Below are 27,868 nucleotides of genomic sequence, written 5' to 3'. Positions count from 1 at the left end.
GGGGATTTTGCAGTATCCTTCTCCTGGAGTGGGGTGGGAATGGGGATTTTACAGTATCCTTCCCCTGCCATGCCCACCAAGCCACGCCCACAGAACCGGTAGTAAAAAAATTTGAATGCCACCACTGCATGTATTTATCACTGTCGTAGCGTCCCAGCATCACCTTTTGCAACTTTCTGACAAGCAAAGTCAACGGGGAAGCCAAGTTTGCTTAACAACCATGATACTAACTTAACAATTGCAAATACACTTAATAACTGTGGCAAGAAAGGGGGTAAAACGGGGCAAAAGTCACTTAACAACTGTCTTGCTTAGCAACAGAAATGTTGGGCTCAATTGCGACCCTAAACTGAGGACTTCCTGTAGGGGAGAGAGACTGAGAGGCCTGGAATGAGAGCTGGGATAAGACACCATAGCAAAGTTATCACCTTTTTTCCTTTATTAGAAGTCTGGAAACAAAGTCTTTGGCCTCTTCGGACACCTGTTCAAATGCTTCTGCATCAAAATCCCAGTTGCAGTTGATGATGTAATTCATGGTCTCTGCGTCAGTCTCCCCAAGGAAGGGCGACAAGCCACTGACCCTAAAAGAGAAAGGAGAAGTTGCGGAGAGATGCTTCGGTTGTTGCGCATTTTGAGTAGTTCGGAGAACCGGTAGTAAAAATTCTGAGCGGCCCTGCCTCCATCTATTTTCCGCCTCCCGAGTCTCAGCTGATCAGGAGGAAATGGAGATTTTGCAGTAATCTTCCCCTGGAGAGGGGAGGGAATGGAGATGTTACAGTATCCTTCCCCTGCCACGCCCACCAAGCCACACCCACCGAGACATGCCACGCCCACCAAGCCACGCCCACAGGACCGGTAGTAAAACAATTTGAAACCCACCACTGGAGCCGTCATTGAAAATGGCCCCCTTTCCTTCCTTTGGGGAAAAAAAACAAACAGGGTTTACTCACAGCATGTATGCTATGATGCCTACGCTCCACATGTCCGTCGGGAACGACACAAAATCATAGTTGACGACTTCGGGAGCCAAAAACTCGGGCGTGCCAAAATTGACTTTCAGCTTCTCACGAGGCTTGTACCTTTAGCAAAAATGAGAAAGGGAGACAGACGGTTGGTGGGGGATAGAATAATGAGTTTATATCGATAGAGGCATCGGGGCGCAAAGTTATTGTGATCGCTGTCACGTTCTAGCAAGAAGGCCTTTTGAGTGAAAGCTCAGTCACCATGGCAATGGGCGGCATTTTAGTGAACTTCCAGATGGGTTCACCAAATATTTATAGTCTATAAAGGAGAAGATGCCGAAGGAATAAAGGAAACATCAACAAAGCGTAGAGAGGAGGGGAGACTTACCTCCTTGCGAGTCCAAAATCAATTATTTTAATCTGGTTTCCACTGTGGCTCACGCAGAGGATGTTCTCTGGCTGCAAAAGAAGACAGTGGACAAGCTTAAAGCTTAATCTTTAGAGTCCTTTTCCAGGATTCATGAAGAGAAGAGAAGAGAAGAGAAGAGAAGAGAAGAGAAGAGAAGAGAAGAGAAGAGAAGAGAAGAGAAATTAGAAGAGAGAAGAGAAGAGAAGAGGAGAGGAGAGGAGAGAAGAGACGAGACGAGAAGAGACGAGAAGAGAACAGAATAGAATAGAATATGGAAAAGAGAAGAGAGAGAAGAGAAATCAGAAGATAGAATAGAATAGAATAGAATAGAATAGAATTCTTTATTAGCCAAGTGTGATTGGACACACAAGGAATTTGTCTTGCTGCATATGCTCTCAGAGTAAAAGAAAAGAAAAGAAAAGATAAAAGAAAAGAAAAGAAAAGAAAAGATACCTTCATCAAGAATCATAAGATACAGCACTTAATGATAGTCATAGGGAAACAGTCAATATAAGTCTTAAGGATACCAGCAACAAGGTTACAGTCATAAGTGGGAGGGGATGGGTGATGGGAACGATGAGAAGATTAATAGTAATGCAGACTTAGTAACTAGTAACTACTGACAGTAGATTCCAAATTTACCTTCAGATCAAGATGAAGGATGTACTGTTGATGCAGGTAGTAAATTCCTTCACATATTTGTTTGGTAAACAAGATAGCATCCAACTCGGTAAGATTGTAGTTTTCATCTATGATCCGGTCAAATAACTCACCACCATCAACACTGGTGGAACAAGACAAGGCAGCGATGAACAAGGGCATTTATTATGGAGGTGGACATCTACATATCTCCCCTCTCTCTGCCGCCACCACCCTAAAAAAAAAACCCTGGAAGTGGCAACCCCTCCCTCCATGTCATCCATAGGCACCGATTTGTGATTTTTAATTGCGATAGAGGGAGGGCATCCATCCAAACACAATGGACGCCCATCACAAAGCTGTCAAAGCAAGCCACATTTAAGGTGGCCCAATCCAATCTATATTCTTGATTCCGATTCTAGCTTTTGTTTTAATGCATTTCCCTTGAGCAGAAGAAACCAGCTTGTTGGGGAAGCTAATTTACATCAGAGAATACCATGTCCCAAATTTAGCAATCGGGACCTGCAAGAAAGGGGAGGGAGTCAGCTGAGAGTTTTCAGCTACAGCTCAACCCAGAAATAAAGTCCTTTGAGTCCAGCAAGGCTCATTCCTCAGCCCACGTTCTCAATATCATACTGATTGGCCCACAATCCTCTCAGCCTTTCACAGGACAGTAAGACCTGCCTGTTTTCCTTGGGCATTTGGGCCAGGAGGTCATCTGAGATCTGCTATTATCAATGTGCTTTCTTTTTTGTGATTGAGCTCTATTGTTGAAACCTTGGGTACTGTGAGTTTCATGTTCTGGCTGTTTGTTCTGACCTAGGCGTTCCCAAAAGCATGAAGCAGACTCCTGGTCCCGACAGAAGCCCCTTTTTATTAAGTTACTGTGAATTCCTCTCATTCACATCCAGCAAAGTCTTTCAAGGGAGAATTTACAGTCACAGACCTTATCTGGCTTGGAGAGCTGCCAGGCCGATATCTTCAAAACTTGGCAAGAAGTCTCTTGAGAGTCACAAACCAATTAACTGTCTCCTGTTAACTCCACTCCCCTTTCCCTCCTCTTTTATTCCTTCTGGGAGGGGCCATTCATCGTCTACCTGTGGCCTTACTTCCACGTTGACCCTTATTCTTTAGCTGTTCCCTTCGTCTGGCAAATCTGCGCATGCACACACTGGGAACAGGCTCCAGCTGTTCATCTGCCTCACTGATGTCTGACTCCGAAGGCAGCTGATGACTGGCATACTGCCCTGGCCCCCTCTCAGCAAGGCGCAGCAAGGCTCACAACCAAGGAAACTGTTGCTAAAATTCACCTCTGGAACAGCTGATTGGGGGTATTCCAGGAGGCCAATCCACCTGCCAATCAGCTTTTTTCTTATTTTCCTCCCCAAAAATTAAGGTGCGTCTTGTACTCCCAAAAATACAGTACTTCAAAGGTGTTTTGCAAACTCACTATTCCATGATTAAGGTGAGGTTGTTCTTGCTCTCAAAAGCGTCATAGAGTTGAATTAGGTTCACGTGACTTAACTGGTTCATTATATTTATCTCATTCTTCACTTCCTCCTGAAATGTGAGTAATGAAATACATCATTAGCAATGCCGATAGCAGGAAAGTAGAGATCCAAATCCAACACCTTTACCCGCGAACTACTACAAGATGGTTTTGATATCTAGCTATCTAGTCGTAAAAGTTGCTTTGCAGAGAAAACCAGGGTAGATAAAAATTGATGATTTGGTTTAAAAAATTAAAAAATTGGATGGTTTTGATTTAAATCAGATTTTTTTTTATTTTTATCAAATTTATTTTAATAAAATGATTTTGGAGTAAAAATATATCTAGTTTTCTATTTAAGATATGTTAACCATTTAGTTTATTCAGCATGAAATGGAGCTTAGTTAGGTAGCATGAAGCTGTATATATTCTGCAATATTTATATTTCTGGTAAACTCATTCAATGAATTCAAGCTCTGCAAACTGAGATAATATGCACTGTGTGGATGCATTCACACAATTTCGCAGCAGAGATGGCAGTTGCCCTTTCAAAATTAGGATTTAAACCACGTCGATTTAAATCAAGCCTTTTTGCTAGCAATTTAAACAGTGGTGAAATCCAATTCTGTGGGCATGGCTTGGTGGGCATGGTGTGGCTTGGTGGGCGTGGTGTGGTGGGCATGGCAGGGGAAGGATACTGCAAAATCCCCATTCCCTCCCCACCCCTGAGGGAAGTATATTGCAAAATCTCCATTCCCACCTCACTCTGGGGCCAGCCAGAGTGGTATTTGCCGGTTCGCCGCACTACTCAAAATTCCAGCTACTAGTTCGCCGCACTACTCAAAATTTCCACTACCGGTTTTCCAGAACCTGTCAGAACCTGTTGGATTTCACCCCTGGATTTACCTCATGATATTTAAATCGTCATTTAAATCGACTCGATTTAAATCAAATCCACCTTGACGCTGACTGAAATGAAGAGGTATCTCTTTTAATCCTGGTCTTTTGCTTGCTTTCTTTTTATTTTATTCTTTTTAAGAAGCTCTCCTCCTTACCCTTTCTTTTGCTAATTTCACTTTGATGATCTTGGCGGCCAGACAGAGTCCCGTGGACTTTTCTGTACATTTGTGGACTTGACCAAAACGCCCCCTGTTGAAAGATGGGAGAACACAAAGCGATGAAACCCACAAGGAAAAACAACTCGGGGGAGGGGGGGCACCAATGACACGCAGCCGACGCCTCCGGAGACCAACTATTCTTATCGTCAATTAAAAATAACCTGGTACAAAGCGAACGGAATCGAGAGGTCAGCAGTCTAAAAGCTCTTCTTTCTCCCAGCTTAGGAAGGATTAAGCCTGATCTTTCCAGACAGTTGTTCGGTACTGCTTATGTTAAAATCTTACTCCCCCGGTTGTGTATTCTTCATTGTGGAGCAAAATATGACAACCAGGAGGCGGCCTGTGGTGGGTTCTGTAATTGTATATGCTTTTGCGGGTTGTACTTCAGCAATGAATAACCCCCAAAACAGGGGGTTTTTTTAATCAATTTTATTAATTTTCTGTTACATTAAAGGTTTCCCTCGGGAAGGACTCTAGGGGGCGGTGCTCATCTCCGTTTCAAAGCCGACGAGCCAGCTCTGTCCGAAGACATCTCCATGGTCATGTGGCCAGCATGACTAAACGCCAAAGGCACACGGAATGCTGTTACCTTCCCACCAAAGGTGGCCCCGATTTTTCTACTTGCATTTTTTACCTGCTTTCGAACTGCTAGGTTGGCAGAAGCTGGGACAATTAACGGGAGCTCACCTATTACACAGCGCTAGGGATTCGACCCGCTGAACTGCCGACCTTTTGGTCGACAAGCTCAACGTCTTAGCCACTGAGCCACCACATCCCTTCTAGTTACATTACTTAGTGCTTAATAAACATCGTGTTGTCTGGATATTAAATTTGCTTACCGTGTTTCCCAAAAAATAAGACCCTGTTTTATATTTTTTTGAACCCTGAAATAAGTGCTTGGCCTTATTTTTGGGGAGGTCTTATTATTTTGGGGCGCGTGGAGCAAGACGGGACTCCTCTTGCCATCTTACCTGATTTCCAGCTCTGTCTCCCTAACCCTAAGCAGAGAAAATGGCGGGGACCGGCTGCAAATGCATTTAAATATTTTTGGGGAGGGCTTATTTGGGGGGGGGCTTATTTTAGCACATGCGCTCAAAAGCCTGATTGGGCTTATTATCAGGGGATGTCTTATTTTTGGAAAACACAGTAGCAATACAAATCCTATTCTTACTCTCCACCCCTTTTTTCCAACCATTGGTAAAATAAATTCCAAGTTTGATAATATTCTGTGTCTTCTTTCTGTTTGATTTTCAGTGTAAGTCTGTCCATTTCTGCACCGTCTAGTATCTTCTTAATTATCTCTTCATCCTGAGCTGTTTCTTCATCTTTCTAATGTGGTTCAAAAATAATCCTCGCTGCTGTTAAAACATATAATACTAAATTCATACTTCTCTTATCAAGTTTTTCTGCTATCATCCCTAGTAAAAATATGTTTCCCTATTATCTTTTCTAGCCATCTCTGTATTTTTTGCACATATTTTTTTTGTTTTTTGTTTTAGGACAAGTCCACCCCATATGATAAAATGTGCCCATCTTTTGGTTAAATTTCCAACATTTGTTAGACCTATTTTTAAACATTTTAGCTAACCTTGCAGGTGGTAAGTGCCATGTATGAAACATTTTATATAGATTTTGCTTTGTAAGAAGGGAATAATTTTGAGCTAGGCTGATCACTTTCTAACTGATGCTAAAGCCAACCAGTAGAATCAGGCACTATCTACTACACTTAGTTACAACTTCTAAGGGATGGGAAAAATCAGTACAGGTAGTTCTTGATTTGTGACCATGAATGAGCCCAAAATTTCTGTTGCTCAGGGAAACATTTGTCAAGTGAGTTTTGCCTCTATTTTACAACCTTTCTTGTCATTGTCGTTATGTGAATCACTGCAGTTGACAAGTCAGGTGGTCAAGTCAGGTGGTCATTGACAAGTGAATCTGGCTTCCTTACTGACTTTGCTTGTCCAAAGTTTGCAAAACGGGACTGCGTGACTTTGGGACACAGCAACCGTCATTAAGTATGAACCGGTTGCCAAGCCTCTAAATTTTTATCACATGATCGTGGGGACCCTGCAAAGGTTGGTAACTGTGAAACACGGTCCTAAGTGTTCCAATATCTCAGGGGCTGCCACAAAGAAGAGGGAGTCAAACTATTCTCCAAAGCACCTGAGGGTAGAACAAGAAGCAATAGGTGGAAACTAATCAAGGAGAGAAGCAACTTAGAACTAAGGAGAAATTTCCTGGCAGTTAGAACAATTAATCAGTGGAACGACTTGCCTGCAGAAGTTGTGAATGCTCCAACACTGGAAATTTTTAAGAAAATGTTGAATAACCATCTGACTGAGATGGTGTAGGGTTTCCTGCCTGGGCGGGGGGTTGGACTAGAAGACCTCCAAGGTCCCTTCCAACTCTGTTGTTGTTGTTGTTATTACTATGTCACTTTTTCTGGTGCCGTCATGACTTTGAACCATGGGTGGGTTCTACATACCTTTACTACCGGTTCGCATCATGCCCGCTGGCGCAGATTACTTTTGATGCATTTGGGTCAGTGGGCGGAGCTTCCCTCCGGTTTTACTACCGGTTCTATAGAACCGGTCCGAATCGGAGGCAACCCATCACTGCTTTGAATGCTCACTGAATGAACTCTTGTAAGTCGGGGACTACCTGTACTATATAACGCCATTAAAATTGTACAAGTGGCACAGTGATCTTCTATAAATCTATTTGGAAGCATCTGATTGTTAGAAACAAATTCCTTTGCAATGGTACAAGGCAGAATTATTTATTTTATTTATTTTTATTTTATTTTATTTTATTTGCATTTATATCAGCAAAAAGTTTGGATTCAGGCAAAAATAAGGGAGTCTTACAAACAGATCAGTTTACTGTTCAATAAGTTGCTGGTGAACTTCATCAGATATCTCTGAATATATTCGTACTACCGTATGTCGTGGACATGTCCAAAGGCAAAAAAAAAATAAATTAGACGAAAATACAGTTAGAGAAAATGATAGAGCAACATATAGATTTAAAACCAGAAATAGTTTTTTTTAGGTATCTTGCCAGGAAAACATGACAATGGGAATGTATATTTAATATTACATAACGTTGGTATATTTAATATTGCACAATTGCATTGGAAAAGTGAGGAAACTCCTACAGAGGAAAATATAATTTAAAAAATATTAGATTGTGCAGAAATGGATAGCGTAACATTAAAGATAAAGGACAAAGAAGATGCAGAATATTTTTTAAGCTGGGATTTCTTTTATCAATGGCTGGATAATAAAGGTAGAAATTAGGAGTTGGAAGATTATATACAAGTAAAGAATATTATTATTACTACGGTATCATTATGTCTATATAAATTCTCAGACGATACACTGTTTATTAAGCACTTATATATAAATAAATATAAATAAAATTATATTTTAAAAAAGCCAAAGATATCCCCAAGTATAGTCCCGAAAAGAAATATTTAGACCACAAATGTATACAAGTGGTTACTTTCCTAAGGTCAAAAATGCAAACCCAGTACCGATAAATCCTTTTTGTTTTTTACAAAGAATGTGCTGAGAGATCGCCAAACAGAAATTTGTGACATTAATCTTCCCTCCATTAGGAGCAAACTATGGCAGCACAGATGGCGTATCTCTCTTCTTGGGGCTACCCAAGAAAGTGTCATTAGATCAAAGCAAACGTGCCTCCTAAACTTGTCTTCCAGCATCAGGTTTCTACCAACCTTCCAATCTAAGTGTTGGTGAGGTTGTTTTGCCAAGGAGGTTTCAACACACAGCAAGATCTCTTTGAGTGTGGAATGGACAACTGCAGAGGCTTCATCCCAAACTCTACAACCTCTAGTTTCCAGGCGTCGGAGCGAGCGAGACTTTCGCCCAACCAATATGGGCTGAGTTGGTGCAATATACATACAGTAGTGGCCAAAATTGTGGAAACCTTTTGGGAAAAGTGTATTTTCTAAAACTAGCTAATAACACCACTTTTTTTTTTTTGAGTAGTACCAGTGGTGAGTTTCTAATTTTTTTTACTACCGGTTCTGTGGGTGTGGCTTGGCGGGCGTGGCATGGCTTGGCGGGCGTGGCTTGGCAGGCGTGGCAGGGGAAGGATACTGCAAAATCTCCATTCTCACCCCAATCCAGGGGAAGGATATTGCAAAATCCCCATTCCCTCCCCACTCCTGGGGGAAGGATACTGCAAAATCCCCATTCCCTCCCCACTCCTGGGGGAAGGATACTGCAAAATCCCCATTCCCAGCCCGCTCTGGGACCAGCCAGAGGTGGTATGTGCCGGTTCTCTGAACTACTCAAAATTTCCGCTACCGGTTCTCCAGAACCTGCTGGATTTCACCCCTGCAACTGGGGGATTAAGAAATTATTTCCAAGGCAATTGCTTGGTGATCGTGCTATCAGGAAACTTACCCTCCCAGCACTTCATCGTGGCTTACAGTATACAAAGCGGTTAACTCGGTTTGTTTGATGCTCACAATGCGATGCTCAAAAGGAGCTGGAGGAGGAGGACTGTCATCTGAAGAAGAAACAGAGGAACATAGCTTTGGTTTTTCTTGCAACAGACAGTTAAACATCATCTTGACATCTTCCTTTGGCCTCTTTCACTAGCACTGATGATGTTACCTAGTTTGGGTAATGAAACATCTCCAAGAAAACAAGCAAGCTCAGAGGCCACCAACCCTGAGCTACAAATATTCTTTCTTTCTTTCTTTCTTTCTTTCTTTCTTTCTTTCTTTCTTTCTTTCTCTCTCTCTCTCTCTCTCTCTCTCTCTCTCTCTCTCTCTCTCTCTCCCTCTCCCTCCCTCCCTCCCTCCATCTGTTCCTTCCTTCCTTCCTCTTTTGTACTAGCACTGATGAGGTTACCTAGTTAGGGTAATGAAACATCTGCAAGAAAACAAGCAAGCTCAGAGAGCACCAAGGACCCTACATTTCTACCCTCAGCTACAAATATTCTCTTTTATTGGTGCCTCTTTCTTCCTCCGGATGGAGAGATATAAAGTAATTAGATTAGAGACTATTCACAGCTGAGTTGCCAGATCACCAGAAACTTTTAAACTTTTGGCCGAAGAAGTTGTAGAAAAAATGCTTTTAAAACAAAACCAAAAAAATTGGCCACGCCCACCTCATTCACATTACCCACCATCACCAAGCCACGCTGTTCTGTCCTCCTCTGCCTCCGTCTGAGTGATGGCTTAATTAGCCGGCACTATCAGTTCTGGCAGCAAAATAGTAAGCGTATGCCAAGTGTCTCTGTTATCTCCCTCAATGCCGATGAGTCACCCAGGAACAAACTTCAGCTCATAGTTAATCAGTTGATTTTCCTGCTACGAAGAGGCACAGCAGCTCTGGCTGCCTTTATATCCTGTGGGGTGTGGCTCCATGACTCAGCACTTCCTAGGCCTGCCCCCCCCCCTGCTTCTGCTGTTCCCTCCTCTCCTGCCTATGAAACCTAGGGTCCAGCCAGACCTGATTGCCATCAGCTGGGTCTGGAGGCGTGGCCTGGGGGGGGGGGAAGAGTCAGGGGACGGAGGCCTCATTATCTCTTCTACCTGGCCTGCCTCTGGCTCCTGGAGCTGAGCCAGGGAAGCCGGTGTTCCCGAGGTAAGTCCTGACGGCCCTTCCCCCTCACTTTCTAAGTCACTTTCCGGCAGGAGGCCCGGCTCAGGGGGCGCAGACACAACATACGTTCACAGAACTGGTAGTAACAAATTTTACATTTCACCCCTGCAACTGATCCAGAAATGGTTACTTACCAATGACCATCTCTTCTGCTTTGGTGGCTCCTACGAATGGAGTCACCTCTGCAACTTTCTCTGCTCCCTGTCTGGATTGGCTTTCTCGTCTCACTAAAGAAACTCTCCGCGATTCCACAGTTTCTGGCTTGACGTCTTTGATGGTCTTCGCCATCTCCTTGGGACTTTTTCCTGAAGCTCCCAGATCTTCATCAAAGTCTTGTGGGGTGGATGTTGGACATGGGAGAGTCTTGCGTTGACTTTCTCCTTTGTCTTCAGCCTTTGGAAGTGGTGCTGGTGAAGGAGGGCCTGACAGTTTAGGAATCTGCTCGCTCCTCTTATTGGGAGAATGGACTCCTTTCAGTTTTTGTGTGGGCTCAGTCCTGCTGTCCTTCGAGGGCTCCTTAGCTTTAGGAGGCTCCTGCAAATGCTTACTTCCTTCACCTACTGGCTGCAAAGAGAACGGAGCATGTCTACCTGCAGAGCTACCAACACTTCCTTCTTTGCTTCTCAGCAAAGTCTTGCCCGGAGCATCATTCATCTGTGCAATGATTGAAGGCCTGCAAAGAAATTAAATTTAGATCTTTCCTTGTAGCATTTGAATTTCGTTAATCAAGATTTTACCCGGTTGCTTCAGGAAGCCATGGACTCAGGAAGAGCTTGCCTTCAGTTGGCAGGCTTCAGAAATGTCATGCGTCACCCCCCCCCCTCTCTATACTGCCTAAGGCTAGTTTAAGTGATTGTGGGATTTACATTCCAACATCTGGAGTACACCGGGAGTGGTGCAGTGGCCTAGAGGTGGAGGTCTCGCCTCACAATCAGGAGGCTGTGAGTTCGATCCTAGGTAGATGCAGATATTTCTCTCTCTCTTGGCGCAATGAGAATATATCTGCCGAACAAAACTCTGCATTGGCGACAGGAAGGGCATCTGGCCAGTAAACACTCAGCTCCATTCAGTTGTCCAGATCCATCCCGTAAGGGATTATGGGGTCATTAAATGATGATCTGGAGTACACCGGGTTGAGGAAGGCCAACAGAGATCATATAGTGAAAGCTTCTCTTTGGCCGTCTCTCAGATGTGCTCGTGGATGTGGACATGATGATAAAATAGCTCCATGATCCTTTTCATGCGACACTGGCTGCTTTAACGGCAGCAGTTCTCCAATCCCTTAAGCCAGGGGTGGGCTTCAAAAAGTTGAGCAAGCGGTTCTCTGCCCGGTTGCTGGGTGGCCGTGGCCATGGCAGCCGTGGCCTAGTCGGTCTCCTGCACCACAGTGGTGGGAGGAGACTTTTTGCCCTCTCCGGAGGCTTTCCTCAAGCCTCTGGGAGTGTGAAAATGGAGGCCGGAAACGGGCCCGTTTCCTGCCTTACCGAACTTCTGGTAGACCCGTTTTTCACCCTCCCTGAGCCTCTGTGTGCAGTCTGTAGTTACCTGCATCCAAAACGGGCCACATGGGGACTCCTGGGAGGAGAGGGGCAGGGTAGGCGGGGCCAACCAGAAGTGGGATTTGGGAGTTCTCCGAACTGCACAGAATCTTAGCTAGAGGTTCTCCCGAACCCCCAGCAGCCCACCCCTGCCTTAAAGCCAGGATCATCCAACCATGCCAATTCTGGACTTCAACTCCCAGAATTTCCCAGCTGAAAAAAACCAGTGAGTGGAGCCATAAACAACAAATGTGAGTGATTCCCTCTTTTCTTTTGACCACTCCTTCTTTAACCAAGCAGCGGACCAGTGGGAGAAAAAAACGCTTAGCCGTCACCAAAGATCCGAAGGGATCTCTCATGTATAAATATTGAAATCAGAGCTGTTGCAAATTGTTAGAATCTCTCTTCTCTGAGCCTGGCTAGGCTTCCCTGGGAAGAGAATATTAAGCAGACTTAACTGGATGGAATGTTTCATAGTAACTAAAGTCTGTTTAATTCTGTACTTTCTTCCCCTTGGGAAAAAAAACACTACAGTATTTTGCAAAATAGAGATGGACTTTTGCAAGACATTCAGTTCAGATGCATTGGGTTTTTGTGTCTGTTGACGCCCCCTAGTGGACATTATCTCTGTATCAAAGATAATAAATCAGTTGAGCTAGCCCAGGGGTCTGCAAACTTGGCTCTTTTAAGACTTGTGGACTTCAACTCCCAGAGTTCCTCCTCTGGGAGTTGACGTCCACAAGTCTGAAAAGTTGAAGTCCACAAGTCTTTTTTTTTTTTTTTTGTTTACATTTATATCCCGCCCTTCTCCGAAGACTCAGGGCGGCTTACAGTGTATAAGGCAATAGTCTCATTCTATTTGTATATTTTTTACAAAGTCAACTTATTGCCCCCCCAACAATCTGGGTCCTCATTTTACCTACCTTATAAAGGATGGAAGGCTGAGTCAACCTTGGGCCGGGCTTGAACCTGCAGTAATTGCAGGCTACTGTGTTCTAATAACAGGCTTCTTAATAGCCTGAGCTATCCCGGCCCTTAAAAGAGCGAAGTTTGCAGACCCTTGAGCTAGCCTTTTATTGAGTCAAGATCATATTTGGATCTATCCCCAAAGTCAATAATTTTTGCACACTTCTGCCACCTTTGCACATTCCCAGACAATAGCCTGGACAACCCTCAGCTCAGGATAAATCTTATCAGATCTCAGATCTTGTTGAGAATTCATCAGTTTCTCCTTTGAGTTTTCAACCCCATTCTTGAAATTACTTTGAGAATCCCAACTTCGGAAAAGTGAATTAGAAAAATAAAAGGTTTTCCCCTCTCTAGCTACAATTATTCTTTTTTTCCCCCTAAAGATTATATCATCTTTGTATTTCCACTTGGGCAGCTTGGCAGAATTCTGTTTTTAACAGCGATTCTGTTTTAAGGTCAAAAGGACGATGCCGCTATATTAAACTATGACTAAAATATATCGCAAAGTAGCACCGTTGCATCGTAAGGTGCTAACTTAACAAGCGCAGGAGATGCTATATGTTGTAAAGTATTTGTCAGGATACAGAAGGCACAGAAACACTCCCTTGTCAATAAGATTGTTCAGAAAGTTTCAGTGAAGGAAATACTTAACGGGTAAATCTGGATCCAAAGAAATACTTGGAATTTTATTGTACTGCCTTCTTCGGGACTGCTGATTCACATGATATCATAAGATGGAATTGATTTAAAAAGTACCCATGGAATCATAGAACTGTAGAGTCAGAAGGGAACCACAGAATCATCTAGCAGTGGCACAGTGGTTAGAATGCAGTATGGCAGGATAACTCTGCCCACTGCCAGGAGTTCGATCCTAACCGGCTTAAAGTGAATTCAGCCTTCCATCCTTCCAAGGTCAGTAAAATGAGGAGTCACTGCTGACTGCATAAACCGCTTAAAGAGGGTTTTAAAACAGCGTGAAGCAGTATATAAGTCTACGTGCTAGCGCTATTAACCTTTGCAAAATACAGGAAAACCATTTCATCATCCTTAAGAGATTATTCAGTTGCTGCTTCTTAAAGACCTCCAGAAACAGAGAAACTACAACAATTTGTAGGTAGAGGTACAACTTGGTTCTTGGGAAGTTTTTCCTTGTATTCAACAAAATGATTTCTATTTACTCAGCATCCAGTTAACTTCATAACAATTGCTACCACCTGAGGAAACAAATTCTGGTTCCTAGTTTATCTAGCTTTAAACCAGCTTTCCTTCAAAGGAAAACTTTCCATGGAGGTTTCACATCTATAGACAGTGGACCACCGAATGCCGGTCATGCCAAGGTGCCCATAAAACCTACTGCTTTTACGTTGTCCCTGCCAGTTTGTCAGAAATATCATGGTGCGGATTCTGGAAAGCATGAAGTTGGGTGAGATGCACCTCTGTTCTACTGCAATCTTCTTTCTCAGAATCCAAGAGTAGAACATCAGGAACCACCGATTACCTTGTCCTTATAACTTCACCGCCAGACTTCGAGGTAGAAGACACAGCTTCCCCGGTAGGAGTGTCAAGTCCACTTTTTTCTCCTCCCTTCCGTTTTGGAGTCACCTGTTCCTGGGCAGATTTTTCTTCATCCATATTTTGGGTCTCTGTCGGATTGCTGCCACTCAAGCAGAAAGGACCATCCTTCTGGACAATGTCCCTGTTCCCAGTTTCTTTTTGCCTGGGGCAATCCTTGGAGCCATTCGCCCATCCCAAAGGCTCTGTTGGTTCAAGATGGGCCATCTTCTCTGCAGCACATGATCTGGAGTCCTCCTTGGAAAGGACCGCGCTGGACAAGTTTACCTTTTCACGTGATCCGTGTTGCTCATCCAACTTGGTCCCCATTTTGTTTTCTACAAAAATATTTGCACAGGAATAAGATAACGCTGGAGAACATTGACGGAGAACATCCACATTGCAAAAAACAACTGCAAGAGCTTAAAACTGTAGGTGTGTAAGCTTTTGACTTTCCTCCTCTCTTTTTATCATTTCTTCTTCTCCTCTCTTTTTATCATTTCTGAAATGTATGCATCACTGACCAGAGCTATACCCTCTGAAAGAATTAATCTCTTACTTGTGGCTTCCCTCAAGAACCCAACTTTTACTCCCAACTGTCGTGTCCCACTCCTCCGCTGACAGCCGGGTCAGGGAAATCCGAATCAGGCGTGCCTCTGCAGCTCTGCCCAAAGTCCTAGCAAAGTCCTCAGAGCAGGCAGGAGACCAGAAAGTGACTTCAGCAAGATAAGTTCGACTTTGCCTGACTCAGAGACTGCCAGAAAGCAGATCCTTTATATAGGCCATGGGGTGTGGCTCCATGACTCAGCACTCATTAAGGCCTGCCCCTCCCTTCCTTCTGTTGCCTCCGCCTATCCAGTCTTCTGATGCGAGGGTCACTCCAATCAGCAGCTGTTGGAAATAAACTTTCCTCAGGCTCACATGCTGTGGAGGAGGGGGAGGGGTCTAGCTGCTCCGTTTGCCTGGGCATGGAGCCAGGGCTGGGGCCGGGGAGTGCTCCCTCCTCCTCAGCCTGTCTGGGCATGGAGCCAGGACTGGGGCCGGGAGGCATACATTCCTCCGTGTTCGGGAGCAGATAAGAAGGCCCCGGCTGCTGTGAGAGTGGGCAAGACACAACACCAACACTGCTGTCCAGCATAACTGCAAAGGCCAACCTGGGACTTGCACTGGAATCAACATCAACAGAAGATAGGCTTAAGATACAGAAGGATCTTGACAGACTTGAACATTGGGCGCTATCTACCAAAATGAAATTCAAGGGTGAAAAAAGGAAGGTTCTACATTTGGGCATGAAAAACGAAATGCACAGGAACAGTACATGTGGTACTTTGCTCAATAGTAGTAACTGTGAGAGGGATCTTGGAGTCCAAGTGGACAACCATTTAAATATGAGCCGGGAGTGTGCAGCAGCAGCCATAAAAGCGAGCACAGTTCTAGGCTGCATAAACAGAGGATAAGCAATCAAATCATCTTAGGAAACAGTCAATATACAATCCACCTGTCACATGAAGCCACATTTTGATTGGGTATTGCTTGATCTGGGAATAGAATAATTATATCAACACGGGTTTAGAATATGGGCTGTTGGGTGGACCCAAATACATCCAGTGTGCAATTTTATGAAACAATTTTAAATCAAAGATAGGCAGCCTGGAGCTTTCCAGACGATTGGACATCAACGTCCATAATCCCCAACTAGTAGGGTCAATAAGAAATTAGGATGTTAGCAATCTGAAGCATTTTGGAGGTCACCACGTTGCCTTCTCTGGCCTTAAACAGTCCTATTAATTTATTATCACACCATTAAAGGTTCTGCCCCAACATTATTCAACAGAATGTATCTGTAAAGTACCTTCCAAAGAATTCTTGCTTTCTGTCTGTAGGCCTTTCTTGGGCGGTGCATCCTTTCCTGTTGAACCCTTGTCTTCTGGCTTATCTTTAGTCTAGAAAAGTAAAAAACAAAAAAACAAAAACCACCACAAAGTCAGTTGTACCCATTTCTTGCAAAAATGAAAAAAACGTTTATTGCTTTCAGTTGCGGACAGCACAGGAAATCAAAGAAAGTGAAGCAGAGGTGGGTTTCAGCAGGTTCTGAGCAGTTCTGGAGAACCTGTAGCAGAAATTTTGAGTAGTTCGGCGGTAAATACCACCTCTGACTGGCCCCCATCTATTCTCTGCCTCCCAAGTCACAGCTGATTGGGAGGAAATGGGGATTTTGCAGTATCCTTCCCCTGCACCGCCCCCAGGCCACGCCCACCAAGCCATGCCACCCCCACCAAGCCACCCCCACAGAACCAGTAGTAAAAAAATTTGAGTCCCACCACTGAAGTTTTCATGTCAAATGATTTAAGTGCCAAAGCCCATTGCAACTACATAGCAAAAAAAGCTCTAAGAGTTATAAACCTAATCTTGCGTAGCTTCTTTTCCAAAAACACACTACTAACCAGAGCATATAAAACATTTGCTAGACCAATTCTAGAATACAGCTCACCTGTTTGGAACCCTCACCACATCTCTGACATCAATACAATTGAACGTGTCCAGAAATATTTTACAAGAAGAGTTCTCCATTCCTCTGAAAACAATAAAATACCTTATCCCACCAGACTTGAAATCCTAGGCTTAGAAAACTTGGAACTCTGTCGCCTTCGACAAGACCTAAGTTTAACTCACAGAATCATCTATTGTAATGTCCTTCCTGTTAAAGACTACTTCAGCTTTAATTGCAATAATACTAGAGCAACTAATAGATTTAAACTTAATGTAAACCGCTTTAATCTAGATTGCAGAAAACATGACTTCTGTAACAGAATCATCAGTGCTTGGAATACTTTACCTGATTCTGTGGTCTCTTCTCATAATCCTAAAAGCTTTAACCAAAAACTTTCTAATATTGACCTCACCCCATTCCTAAGAGGACCATAAGGGGCGTGCATAAGTGCACAAATGTGCCTACCGTTCCTGTCCTATTGTTTTTCTTTTCTTCTTCCTATATATATATGCTAATACCTCCTTATATTTAATCATATATGTGTTTATATACTATATAATCTTTTTGTATGATACCTACATATATTGTTGTGACAAAATAAAATAAATAAAATAAAAATAAAGTGAAAATTAGAGTATTCCACTGTTTCCAGCTACTGTTCCTTCTTGCCTGTAGACATAGGGGAGAGGTTGGTGGTTGAGTAGGTAGATTAAATTATGGAAATCAAGAGGTGCTGAACACCTTCAACAATGTGGCAGTGAAAGAGTTAACATCCATATCTCTAGTTTCCTCCATTTGTCGCCCTTGCTCACCAAGGATAATCTGTCCCAGACACACCAATCAATGGTTTCAATAAGGGCTGCACCCTGCATTGTGAGACATCCTGAATATCTAGGATGGGAAAACTCATTTCAGAACTCAACAAATCACAACATTGTACCAAACCTGATTGGTGGAACTTCCATTCCAGAAGCCCTTGTGATGAACCTACTTAGATTAGCAACGTATTTAAACATGTCATTTTTGGAAAAATTAAGCCTTAAGTCCTCGATCCAGGGATGCTATTCAGCAGTTTCTGACAGGTTCTGGAGAACCGGTAGCGGAAATTTTGAGTAGTTCGGAGAACCAGCAAATAACAGCTCTGGTTGGCCCCAGAGTGGGGTGGGAATGGGGATTTTACAGTATCCTTCCCCTGCCATGCCCAACAAGCCACGGCCACAGAACCGGTAGTAAAAAAATTTGCATTTCACCACTGCCTAGATCCACAATAGGAGACATTTCATTCTCACATTCATTAGCTTTTTTATGAGGAATCACCTTGCTAAGAATTAAGCTACCGGTCTATGGGACGCCATGACTGCGTGCTTCCTGAGTTTAGTTTGCTTGCTCCTGTTACTTACCACTCCTGCTACTATGAGTTGGACTTTTGATGCTTACGATCCATAAAATGCCTTGCTAATTGGCATTTCCCCAAACCCCTCTAGTCAACCATTCCGCAAGCTATTTCAAAATAAGATGATTTAAACTCTCAGAAAGCAGCACATCACTGTTTTGATGTTTATCGGATGTTTATTTACTTCGTTGGACTCCCCTTGAGCAAGAAGGGATATTCTTGGGAGACTTTGGGTTGTTTACGCATTCAAATTTTGTATCATTGCTTATTTGGCTCCAGCTTATCTACGCTTTTCTGAGTGATGAGAGATCTATCACATTAGTGGCAGAAGGAGACGTATCTCATGGAACCTTTCTGAAGCTTTTCTCTATCAACTGATAAAAGCCCACATTCAAAACAAGGCCCCTCATGGCAAACCTCAGATCTGTAAGCCCGTTGGTTTATTTCACTTAGATTTTTTTTTCCTCTTTCAAAAAACGAACAAGCTAATGTGAAATAATGCTCTGGCTAGATATAGTTTCTCTGAGGAATCGACTTGTCAGCCCTGAAGCTGACCTGACCGACGCCATTTTGAAACTTCCGTGTTGCCATGCTGGAGCTGAGGGATAGGGAGCGGGGGAATAGAGATGGCTGGGGGTTTTGTAGCCAAAACAAAATGCTTCCTCCTGGGAAACAAGGACATTCCCACAGGTGGTCGGAGAGAGGAGGAGTGATGTTACTCAGCAACCAGACGGCAACCTGATTGGACCATGTGACTGATTGTTTGGGGAAAGGAGAAAAAAAACTTTTACTTTTAATTGGGTGAAAACTGAGGGAACCTTCAGAGTCGGTTTTCACCCGAACTGTGCCAATATGATATATCCAATAAAATTATTCTTTGAGGAATCCACCTGCCTCGGAGTTTTGTTTGACGGAATGAGGATGGACGTGGCAGTGGATGACGTCGTGGGAGGAGATCGCGGCTGCTTCTCCAATCAGCTGAGCAGCGCGGCCAAGGGTGGGGCGCGGGGCGGTGCGGCATGTTCAAAAGGCGCTGAGAGGCGGAAGCTCTCAGCGCCGACTTTGTACAGATAGCACTCGAACACAACTGAGACCCGTTTCGTAGCAGACTTGAATAAAACAAAGTCACTGGTAGCGCAACCAAGTTTGGCTTGTTATTCGGTGGCGTCTGGCACAAACGGGGCTGAGCAAGCCGAGATCTACTTTCTTCTTCCTCCTCTCCTTCCTCTTCCCTACTTCCCCTTCCTTTCCCCCATTCCTCCCCTCTTTTCCCCTTTTCTAATCTTCTCTCCTACTCTTATCCCCTATCCTTTCTTCCTCTCCTTTCTCCTTTCTTCCATTCCTCTCTCTCTCCTCTTCTATCTACCCCTCTCTCCTTTCTTTTTCTCCCTTGTTGTGCAACATTTCCCCTATTTGGTATCCGAGCAACTCCGGTCATGGCTTCTTGGGAAGGCAACAGCTTGTCCACCTTTTCATGGAGAAGGTTGAGTTTTGTCATGGTGTGCATGGTGTTTACAGGGGTGCCTTTTGTAACCTGAAGAAACCTATTTATAAATGCTTCTTGGGGCCCTTTCAGACATTCTGAGGAGAAGAGATTAAACGGGCTGGCACTTTACTTGCCGGAATTAAAGGGCAGTGCTTGGAAATTATGTCGGCCTTTGGAATGAAACGAAAATTCTAGAACCTGCTAAGAGCATGTCGTCTATTAGCCGCCTATGTAACCCGCTCTTGTTTCGTATTATTCGTTTTCTTCTTGCATGATGATGATGACAAGTTGGCAGTCCGGTTTAAAGAATCCTCTCCCGGGCAGCCTCCCTGCCGTCACAAAACCATTTAAAATTCTTCCCTTGAGAGGCTGTTGATAATCAAGCATCTTAAGAATTGGCAGCCGCTGAATAGCTGAGATTCGCCTGGAGAAGAGGAAAGTTAGAATTTTGTACGGGGTTTTCTGATGGTGCGAGAAAACAGCTTTTCCGAGGAACGGGTGTGCGGGAGGAGAAGGGAGAACGGAATGGGGAATTAAAGCAAGGTTAAGCTCTCTGACCCCATAAAAACAGGGGGGTTGTTGTCAAATACAAAATGTACACATGTTGGCCAACACGCATACTGGCCATGGTTAAAATTGGCCGGCAGTCAGGATGTTAAAAATAGGATGTTAACGACAATGATACAAAGCATGCATCCCTCGCCAGCGTGCCTTTCAAAGCAGAAACAACTCAAGTCAAATTCTTTCAGTTGTGCCAAGAGAGTCCTCTGGCCTTTTTTTTTTTTTTAAAAGAAATGGGACGATCAAAATTGTTTTTATAACGAATAGCAAAATCATTAGTGTTACAGGCTACCCCCCTACCCTCCCCACCCCACCCCACCCAAAAAAATAATTCTGTTCTAATTTGCATTTTTACACCAGGGATCTTTTAGTTCGATTTAACATGAATTAACATTCCCTAAAATGGTTACAGATTAACTAGAGTTGGAAGGGACCTTGTAGGTCATCTAGTCTAAACCCACCCCCCGGCCCAAGGAGGAGAACCTACACCATTTCTGACAAATGGCAGTCCAATCTCTTTTTGAAAGCCTCAGTGATGAAGCTCCCACAACTTCTGAAAGCAACTTCTGTTCCATCGGTTGATTGTTCTCACTGTCAGAAAATTTTTCCTTATTTCCAGGTTGAATCTCTCCTTGATCAGTTTCCACCCATTATTCCTTGTCTGACCTTCAGGGACTTTGGAAAATAGCTTGACTCCCTCCTCTCTGTGGCAGTCCCTCAAATACTGGAGTACTGCTATCCTGTCTCCCCTGGACCTTCTCTTCACTAGACTAGCCAGGCCCAGTTCCTGTAACCATTCTTCATATGTTTTAGTCTTCAGTCCCCTATGTTATGATGCAAAGTTTTGCCTACTTTTTCTATATTCACACAAATGAAGGCTACTGCAGGCGTTATTTGAATAGGTATCTTTTTTCCACACAATGTCCAGGTTTTTACAGAGTGTGGAAATTAAGGCAGATGGTCTCCACAAGGTCAGTTGTTCGTTATTCCTTGGTCAGTTGAATGAATAAATGCCATCCAGAAGAGCCTCTTTCCTTCGCCGTCCAAAGCCTTTCATTCTTTGTCCGTTCCAGAACCTGTATTTCAATCTCCAGGGAAGACAGTCCAGATTATAATTGAAGTCACAAAACCAGGGGTGGGGCTGCTGGGGGTTTGCGGGGCTTCGGGAGAACCTCTAGCTAAGATTCTCTGCAGTTTGGAGAACCCCCAAATCCCACTCCTGGCTGGCCCCGCCCACCCTGCCCCTCCCCTCCCAAGAGTCCCCACATGGCCCATTTTGGATGCAGGTAAGTGCAAGGCATGCGCAAAGGCTCAGGGAGGAGGGAAAACGGGCCTACTGAAAGATCGGGAAGGCCAGAAACCGACCCATTTCCAGCCTCCAGAGGGCCTCCTGGAGGCTGGAGGAAAGCCTCCAGAGCCCAGGGAGGGCGAAAACGCCCCACGCCCCCCTGCCGTGGTGCAGTAGGCCGACTAGGCCACACCCACCATGGCCACGCCCACCCATCAACCGGGCAGAGAACCCCTTGCTAAAATTTTCAAAGCCCACCCCTGCACAAGTCTCAGTCCAACCTCTGAATCAACAGTCCAATCTGTATTAGATTTCTAGCATCTCGTATGGGAGATTGGCATTTTAGAAACTGTTACATAGATTAATTCATGTGCCCCTCTGGACACTTTCAGGAAGCCCAGTGGGATTAAATAAATACAGATAGCGAAGCAGGTTCCCAACTTTTGGGTCGTTGTCTCTTTGTGCAATGGTATGTGAGAATGACCTTGGGAAATAGGAGGGAGAACCATAGACTGGACAACGTGGATGTAAAAGATATCTCATCCCGCAGAAGAAGGGAGGGTGTGGGAAACATTTTAGAAGGAAACACCCCCCCAATTACAGGTACTGGGAGTTGTGATCCAACAAGTTTTTACAGATTACAGATTAACAGAGTTGGAAGGGACCTTGTAGGTCATCTAGTCCAACCCCCTGCCCAAGCAGGAGACCCTACACCATTTCTGACAAATGGCAGTCCCATCTCTTCTTGAAAGCCTCCAGTGATGAAGCTCCCACAGCTTCCGAAGGCAACCTCTGTTCCATGGGCTGACTGTTCTCACCGTCAGAAAATTTCTCCTTATTTCCAGGTTGAATGTCTCCTTGTTCAGTTTCCACCCATTATTCCTTGTCTGGCCTTCAGGTGCTTTGGAGAATAGCTTGACCCCCTCCTCTCTGTGGCAGCCCCTCAAATATTGGAACACTGCTATCCTGTCTCCTCTGGCCTTTCTCTTCACTAGACTAGCCAGGCCCAGTTCCTGCAACCGTTCTTCGTATGTTTTAGTCTCCTGTCCCCTAAGTTTAGGAGAATTGTAAGAGAGCCAGCGTGCTACCGTTCCTGTCCTAATGTTCCCTTGATTGTATCCAATTTTGTATAGTTATTACGTACTTATGCTTATATATATGCTTATATATCGTATAGTTATTTCATGCTTATGCTTAGATATACTGTTGTGGCAAATAAATAAAATAAATAAATAAAAATTATCTCAAAGGTGCTTTTCCAAAAAACAACTGGGCTGTTGTCGTTTTTTTCCTTGAGGAAGAAGAAGAAAACATGTCACTTCTCATCCAAGAAGCTTCAACGTTTTAAAAGAAGACAAGGACAAAAAAGAAAGCCAAACGTTTACTTCTTCCTCCTCAAGGAAAAAAAAAAACACAGTCCAGTTGCCTTTTGGAAAAGCACTTTTGAGACAACCATGACCTGGATGACTGAGAACCTCCACAGACACTTAGGAGCGCTATTCTCACCATGCTCGTGGGATTGAACATGTACAAAGCTCATTCTTGATCACTTGTTGTGCACACAAAACCGATGTTGTTCTCCTCAGGGAAATGTAATTAACTCTTCATTCACCAAATGTTCACACCAGGAGGAATTTACAACGATAGGTTTTGCCGCACAGCGTGTTCTACCCGCCCAAGCTAAAATAGCTATGATTAGCAACCCCCTATATCAGCAGGAAAGGGACGCGGTGGCTCAGGGGCTAGGACGTTGAGCTTGTCGATCGAAAGGTCGGCAGCTCAGCGGTTCGAATCCCTAGTGCTGCCGTGTAACGGGGTGAGCTCCCGTGACTTGTCCCAGCTTCTGCCAACCTAGCAGTTTCGAAAGCACGTAAAAATGCAAGTAGAAAGAATAGGGACCACCTTTGGTGGGAAGGTAACAGTTCTGTGCGCCTTTGGCGTTAAGTCATGCGGGCCACATGACCACCGAGACATCTTAGGACAGTGCTGCCTCTTCGGCTTTGAAACGGAGATGGGCACCGCCCTCTAGAGTCGGCAACGACTAGCACGTATGTGCGAGGGGAATCTTTGCATTTACCTTATATCAGCAGTGGCACCTAGTTCTGCCCCGACTGTTATCTTGGCATAGTTTATCTAGGGCCCCCACATTCCCTCTTGCTCCCCAGCTAGTCTACAGGCACAAACCAACATCTTCCTCACCTTAACTCATCCAAATGTTTGTCCTTCAACGTCACCACCATCACTCTTCTTACTAGCTCCCCAAGTGGACTTTTAAAGTCAGATTGCTCCGACACCCAGATCTCCCACATTCTAATTTCAGCCTGGCACACTCCTCTGCCAGTTCTCTCTGTGACATTTGCACTTGACGTCATTCGCATGGACAAGAATAATTTATCAGTTGTGGGGGGGGAAGGTATCAGCAATTGGATCACAAACAGCTAACCCGGTAAAAGAAGCAGGTGGAACCTCAGTTTACCCACTGTGCAGTAGGTAGCACTTAGGCTGTTGACTTACTTAGGTGCCTTCTGTTGAATTATCAGAATTGTTATAAGGTATCTTCCCTGCCCAGCAAGACAACTCCAGCGGGTCAGAAGCAGTGGTAGGTTGCCCCTGGTCCAGACCGGTTCTTGCGAACCGGTAGTAAAAACCGGGGGAGGCTCCGCCCACCGACCCCGACATCATCAGGAAGCTTCTGCACATGCGCAGAAGCAAGCAAGCAAGCACAGGCGAAGCAACTGCGTGTGCGCGAACCTGCTGCAAACCGGTAGTAAAGGTAAGTAGAACCCACCCCTGGTCAGAATAACAAGTGACTAGTTCACTCTTTGCTCGGAAATCTTGAAAGCCCTGTTGGTTGGGAACCTAATAGAAGACGAAGCTTCTTGGTAGAGCACTTGAACCTGAGGCTTTGTGGAGCCCATATTTAACATAACATAACATAACATAACATAACATAACATAACATAACATAACATAACATAACATAACATAACATAACATAACATAACATAACATAACATAACATAACAAAACAACAGAGTTCGAAGGGACCTTGGAGGTCTTCTAGTCCAACCCCCTGCCCAGGCAGGAAACCCTACACCATTTCAGGCAAATGGCTATCCAACATTTTCTTAAAAACTTCTAGTGTTGGAGCATTCACAACTTCTGGAGGCAAGTTGTTCCACTTATTGATTGTTCTAACTGTCAGGAAATTTCCCCTTAGTTCTAAGTTGCTTCTCTCCTTGATTAGTTTCCACTCATTGCTTCTTGTTCAACCCTCAGGTGCTTTGGAGAATAGCTTGACTCCCTCTTCTTTGTGGCAGCCCCTGAAATATTGGAACACAGCTATCATGTCTCTCCTAGTCCTTCTTCCCATTAAACTAGGCCTACCCAGTTCCTGCAACTGTTCTTCGTATGTTTTAGCCTCTAGTCCCCTAATCATCTTTGTTGCTCTTCTCTGCACTCTTTCTAGAGTGTCAATATCTTTGTTGAAATATTTGTTGATTTTGTAACCAGTGGCCTCATGAAGTCAGAGTTGCTTGTAGCAGTTAAAATACTCTACATGGTCAACATTGTAAGCACCTATTGTAAGTATGGGAGTGGAGCTGAGTCCAACAGTGATGTTTTTGAGAGAACATCTAGGCCTACCCAACTTGAGATGAGCTTTCAGTCAAGAACGTCTTCATTCCTAGTGTCACCTTCCAGCCACCATTTTGCATCAAATGGTTATTGTGAGGGCCCGCTAAAAAAAAAACACCGCAGATTTCAGCATTTGAGTGAAGACTCTTAAGTTCCATGTTTACTTCAACCCACAATATTTTGCAGTGGTGGGTTTCTACCGGTTCGCTCCGGTTTGGCCGAACCGGTAGTGGCCGCAGTGGGAGGCTCCACCCAACGTCATCACGGATGCTCTGCACATGCGCAGAAGTGCCACAAGTGCGCTCCAAACTGGTTCCAAACCGGTAGTGAAGGTAAGTGGAACCCGCTACTGATATTTTGGCATGTGAATGTATGACCAATGTGGAAAACAATGTTCAAAATAATCAGGTGGCAATATGAAAATGTCATTTTTAGCATTCTCTGCCAGCATCCTTAATTTTGTGATCTGTAATGTGTTGGAAGCCACCATCTGGTGAAAATCCCAGGAGGAACAGCTGGCCTAAGGACTTCGCTGATCCATATTTCTGTTTATGGGTCCCGACAGAGCTTACTTTATCATGCTTAATTTTCTACTGTAATACTAATAGCCTACTTATTTTCCAAGTGCCACTTCTTAGATACTCAAAGGATATCATCTATATCAAAAGAGGAGGAATTTAGAGGGAATTAGGTGAAGTCCATTTTTAAGAGAAGCACGGTGGAGAGAAAACTGGGGGGGGGTTGGGGGAGTTGGAATTGAAAGGAAGAAGAACACCACAAAAACAACCCGATGAATGGATTCTACAAAATGTTCTGAAAAAGAAGATAAAGTTCCTGCCGCAAGTTTTTTTACTGGGAATTATCACGGACTGTACAGTAATTGAGACTAAGTTGATTTTAAATTTAATAACAGCGGCAAGATTACTAATAGGACAGTATTGGAAGAAAAAAGAAGTACCTACAATAGGAGAATGGATATTGAAAGTTGCCAATTTGGCTGAGATGGCAAAAATCTCAGCCTTTTTGAAAGACAATACGCGAGAAAGATATTTAAGTGAATGGAAAAAATGGATTGACTATATTCAAAACAGATACCAGATTAAGAGTTATCAGACTGCCTTTGAATGATTAGGATGTATTATTTTTGATTGTTTTGGGGGAAGTTAGGAATTGATGAGAATTGAAGGATTATAATTTAGTTAGGAAGGAAAAATTTTTAGTATATGTTTGCTTTATTTTTACTATACCTTGTGTTTGTTCCGGGAAGTCGGGGGGGTTTGGGAAGGGAGGGGGGAGGGGGGAAAGGGGTGGAGGGGGGAAAGGGGGGAAAAAAATTGTAAAACTTTTTCAATAAAAAAAATCAAAAAAACCCAACCCAATGAAGCCTAAAGCATACGCAGTGAGTGTGCAATTGTAAGAAGCAGAAAAAAGGGACAGAAATCACATACTGCAGAGAAGGGAAACGAACGGAGAATTCTAGAAAAGCGTCCAGCTGGCTGTATTCTTAAAGTAGAAAGTAGTGTTTGATTATATGCACAAAGGAAGAGGAGACAAAACACCAGAATGTTGCCAAAAAGCTATTTTTAGAATGAAATGCCTGGGGAGCAAAATAACTTGGAAGCCCCCATCCAGCCAAGACTGCCAGATCTAGTCAGCAAACTTACACTAAAATTTAACCTAAGCCAGGAAACACTGCATAAGAAAAAAAAATACAGGCATTGTCATATTGGTTAATATTTAGAGAAAGATTAGCTGCCTCACTACCATAATAAGTGTTTGTGAGTGTGGATGTATGTATCGCACACACACACATCTATATTTTGTGGGTCTGCATGTAAAGGCAGAGATATATGCAATATTCCACGGACAGCATTGATAAGAACTTCATTCCTGAATTTCTTTTTTGTTTAATGATAGGATTCCTTTCTTTCCCGATTCCTGCTCTTCCCCTCTTCCTCTTTTTCCTTCTTTTAAACAAATATATTCTGGCTTAAACAGATCAAAGGAAAAGACCGAAAGAGTTGTATTTAGATTGCCAAGAACACAAGAGTAAGCTGACATCATGCAATTCAAAAGAATGTAAACTTCGGCAAAAGTTCGGAAGGAAAAAAATGCAAACCCGAAACACAGCTTCTGCGCAAAAGGGAATCACAGTCGCATTGCAGAGATATAATCACATCGCGCAGGCTTAAGTTAGATATAATGAAGCATTGTTGAGAAATTAACAAATGAAGAAAGGATGTTGCGTGTTTTCACAGTTCACCGAAATATGACAAGGCTGTGAAGGATGTTCTCTGTTCTCTGTCATTTTTAAATAGCTAAAAAAAATATATCTGTTTCAAACCGTTGTGACCTCAAACTTCATTTGGGGAACTCTTTAGAAATGTGAACCGCATACATTGATCTATATATTAAGATTATTTCCTTTGCTTTTTAAACATATCACATTGCATGAGTCTCTCTCAAGGGTCAGTTTGATGTTGAGCAGGTAAAGCTACAAACGGCCACGAGACCTTCTGAGTCTTAATATTAACAATTAACGCATGGAAGGAGAACCAAGGCAGGTGAAATCTTGACCCCCATCGCTCAAGATGGTTTCACCTTTCGAATAAAAAGTTGTTTCCAATGAAACTGTGGCAGAAAAGAACTCCCTGGAAGTAGCGTCGGAAAACTTAGAATAAAGAGAGACGTTTCCT

The 27,868-nt window shown here is 43.7% G+C and overlaps 1 protein-coding gene and 1 long non-coding RNA gene across 4 annotated transcripts in view; one reads left to right on the top strand and one right to left on the bottom strand.

The window, feature by feature from the left end:
- Nucleotides 1-27,868, bottom strand: part of MYLK3 (myosin light chain kinase 3) — a 40,659-nt gene that overhangs the window by 3,795 nt on the left and 8,996 nt on the right. For 2 of the 3 annotated variants that reach the window (XM_058155589.1, XM_058155588.1), the window contains exons 2-11: nt 16,170-16,260; nt 14,265-14,655; nt 10,394-10,932; nt 9,051-9,156; nt 4,555-4,648; nt 3,461-3,570; nt 2,014-2,155; nt 1,351-1,421; nt 951-1,079; nt 429-581 (exon numbers count right to left, since the gene is read on the bottom strand). In XM_058155589.1, coding sequence (XP_058011572.1) covers nt 429-581; nt 951-1,079; nt 1,351-1,421; nt 2,014-2,155; nt 3,461-3,570; nt 4,555-4,648; nt 9,051-9,156; nt 10,394-10,932; nt 14,265-14,655; nt 16,170-16,260 — 1,826 coding nt within the window. Of the gene's footprint in view, nt 1-428; nt 582-950; nt 1,080-1,350; nt 1,422-2,013; nt 2,156-3,460; nt 3,571-4,554; nt 4,649-9,050; nt 9,157-10,393; nt 10,933-14,264; nt 14,656-16,169; nt 16,261-23,735; nt 23,756-27,868 lie in introns of those variants that run through there. The other variant, XM_058155590.1, reaches the window with a different exon arrangement.
- Nucleotides 24,004-27,865, top strand: LOC131184385 (uncharacterized). The gene is made up of 3 exons (XR_009151960.1): nt 24,004-24,309; nt 25,359-25,504; nt 27,171-27,865. It is a non-coding gene; the product is annotated as an uncharacterized LOC131184385 (long non-coding RNA).

Source organism: Ahaetulla prasina, chromosome 12 (assembly GCF_028640845.1).
Source record: "Ahaetulla prasina isolate Xishuangbanna chromosome 12, ASM2864084v1, whole genome shotgun sequence".
NCBI classification, from domain to species: domain Eukaryota; kingdom Metazoa; phylum Chordata; class Lepidosauria; order Squamata; family Colubridae; genus Ahaetulla; species Ahaetulla prasina.
Note: the sequence above shows the minus strand (reverse complement) of the source record. Positions and strands in the feature narration are given on the sequence as shown.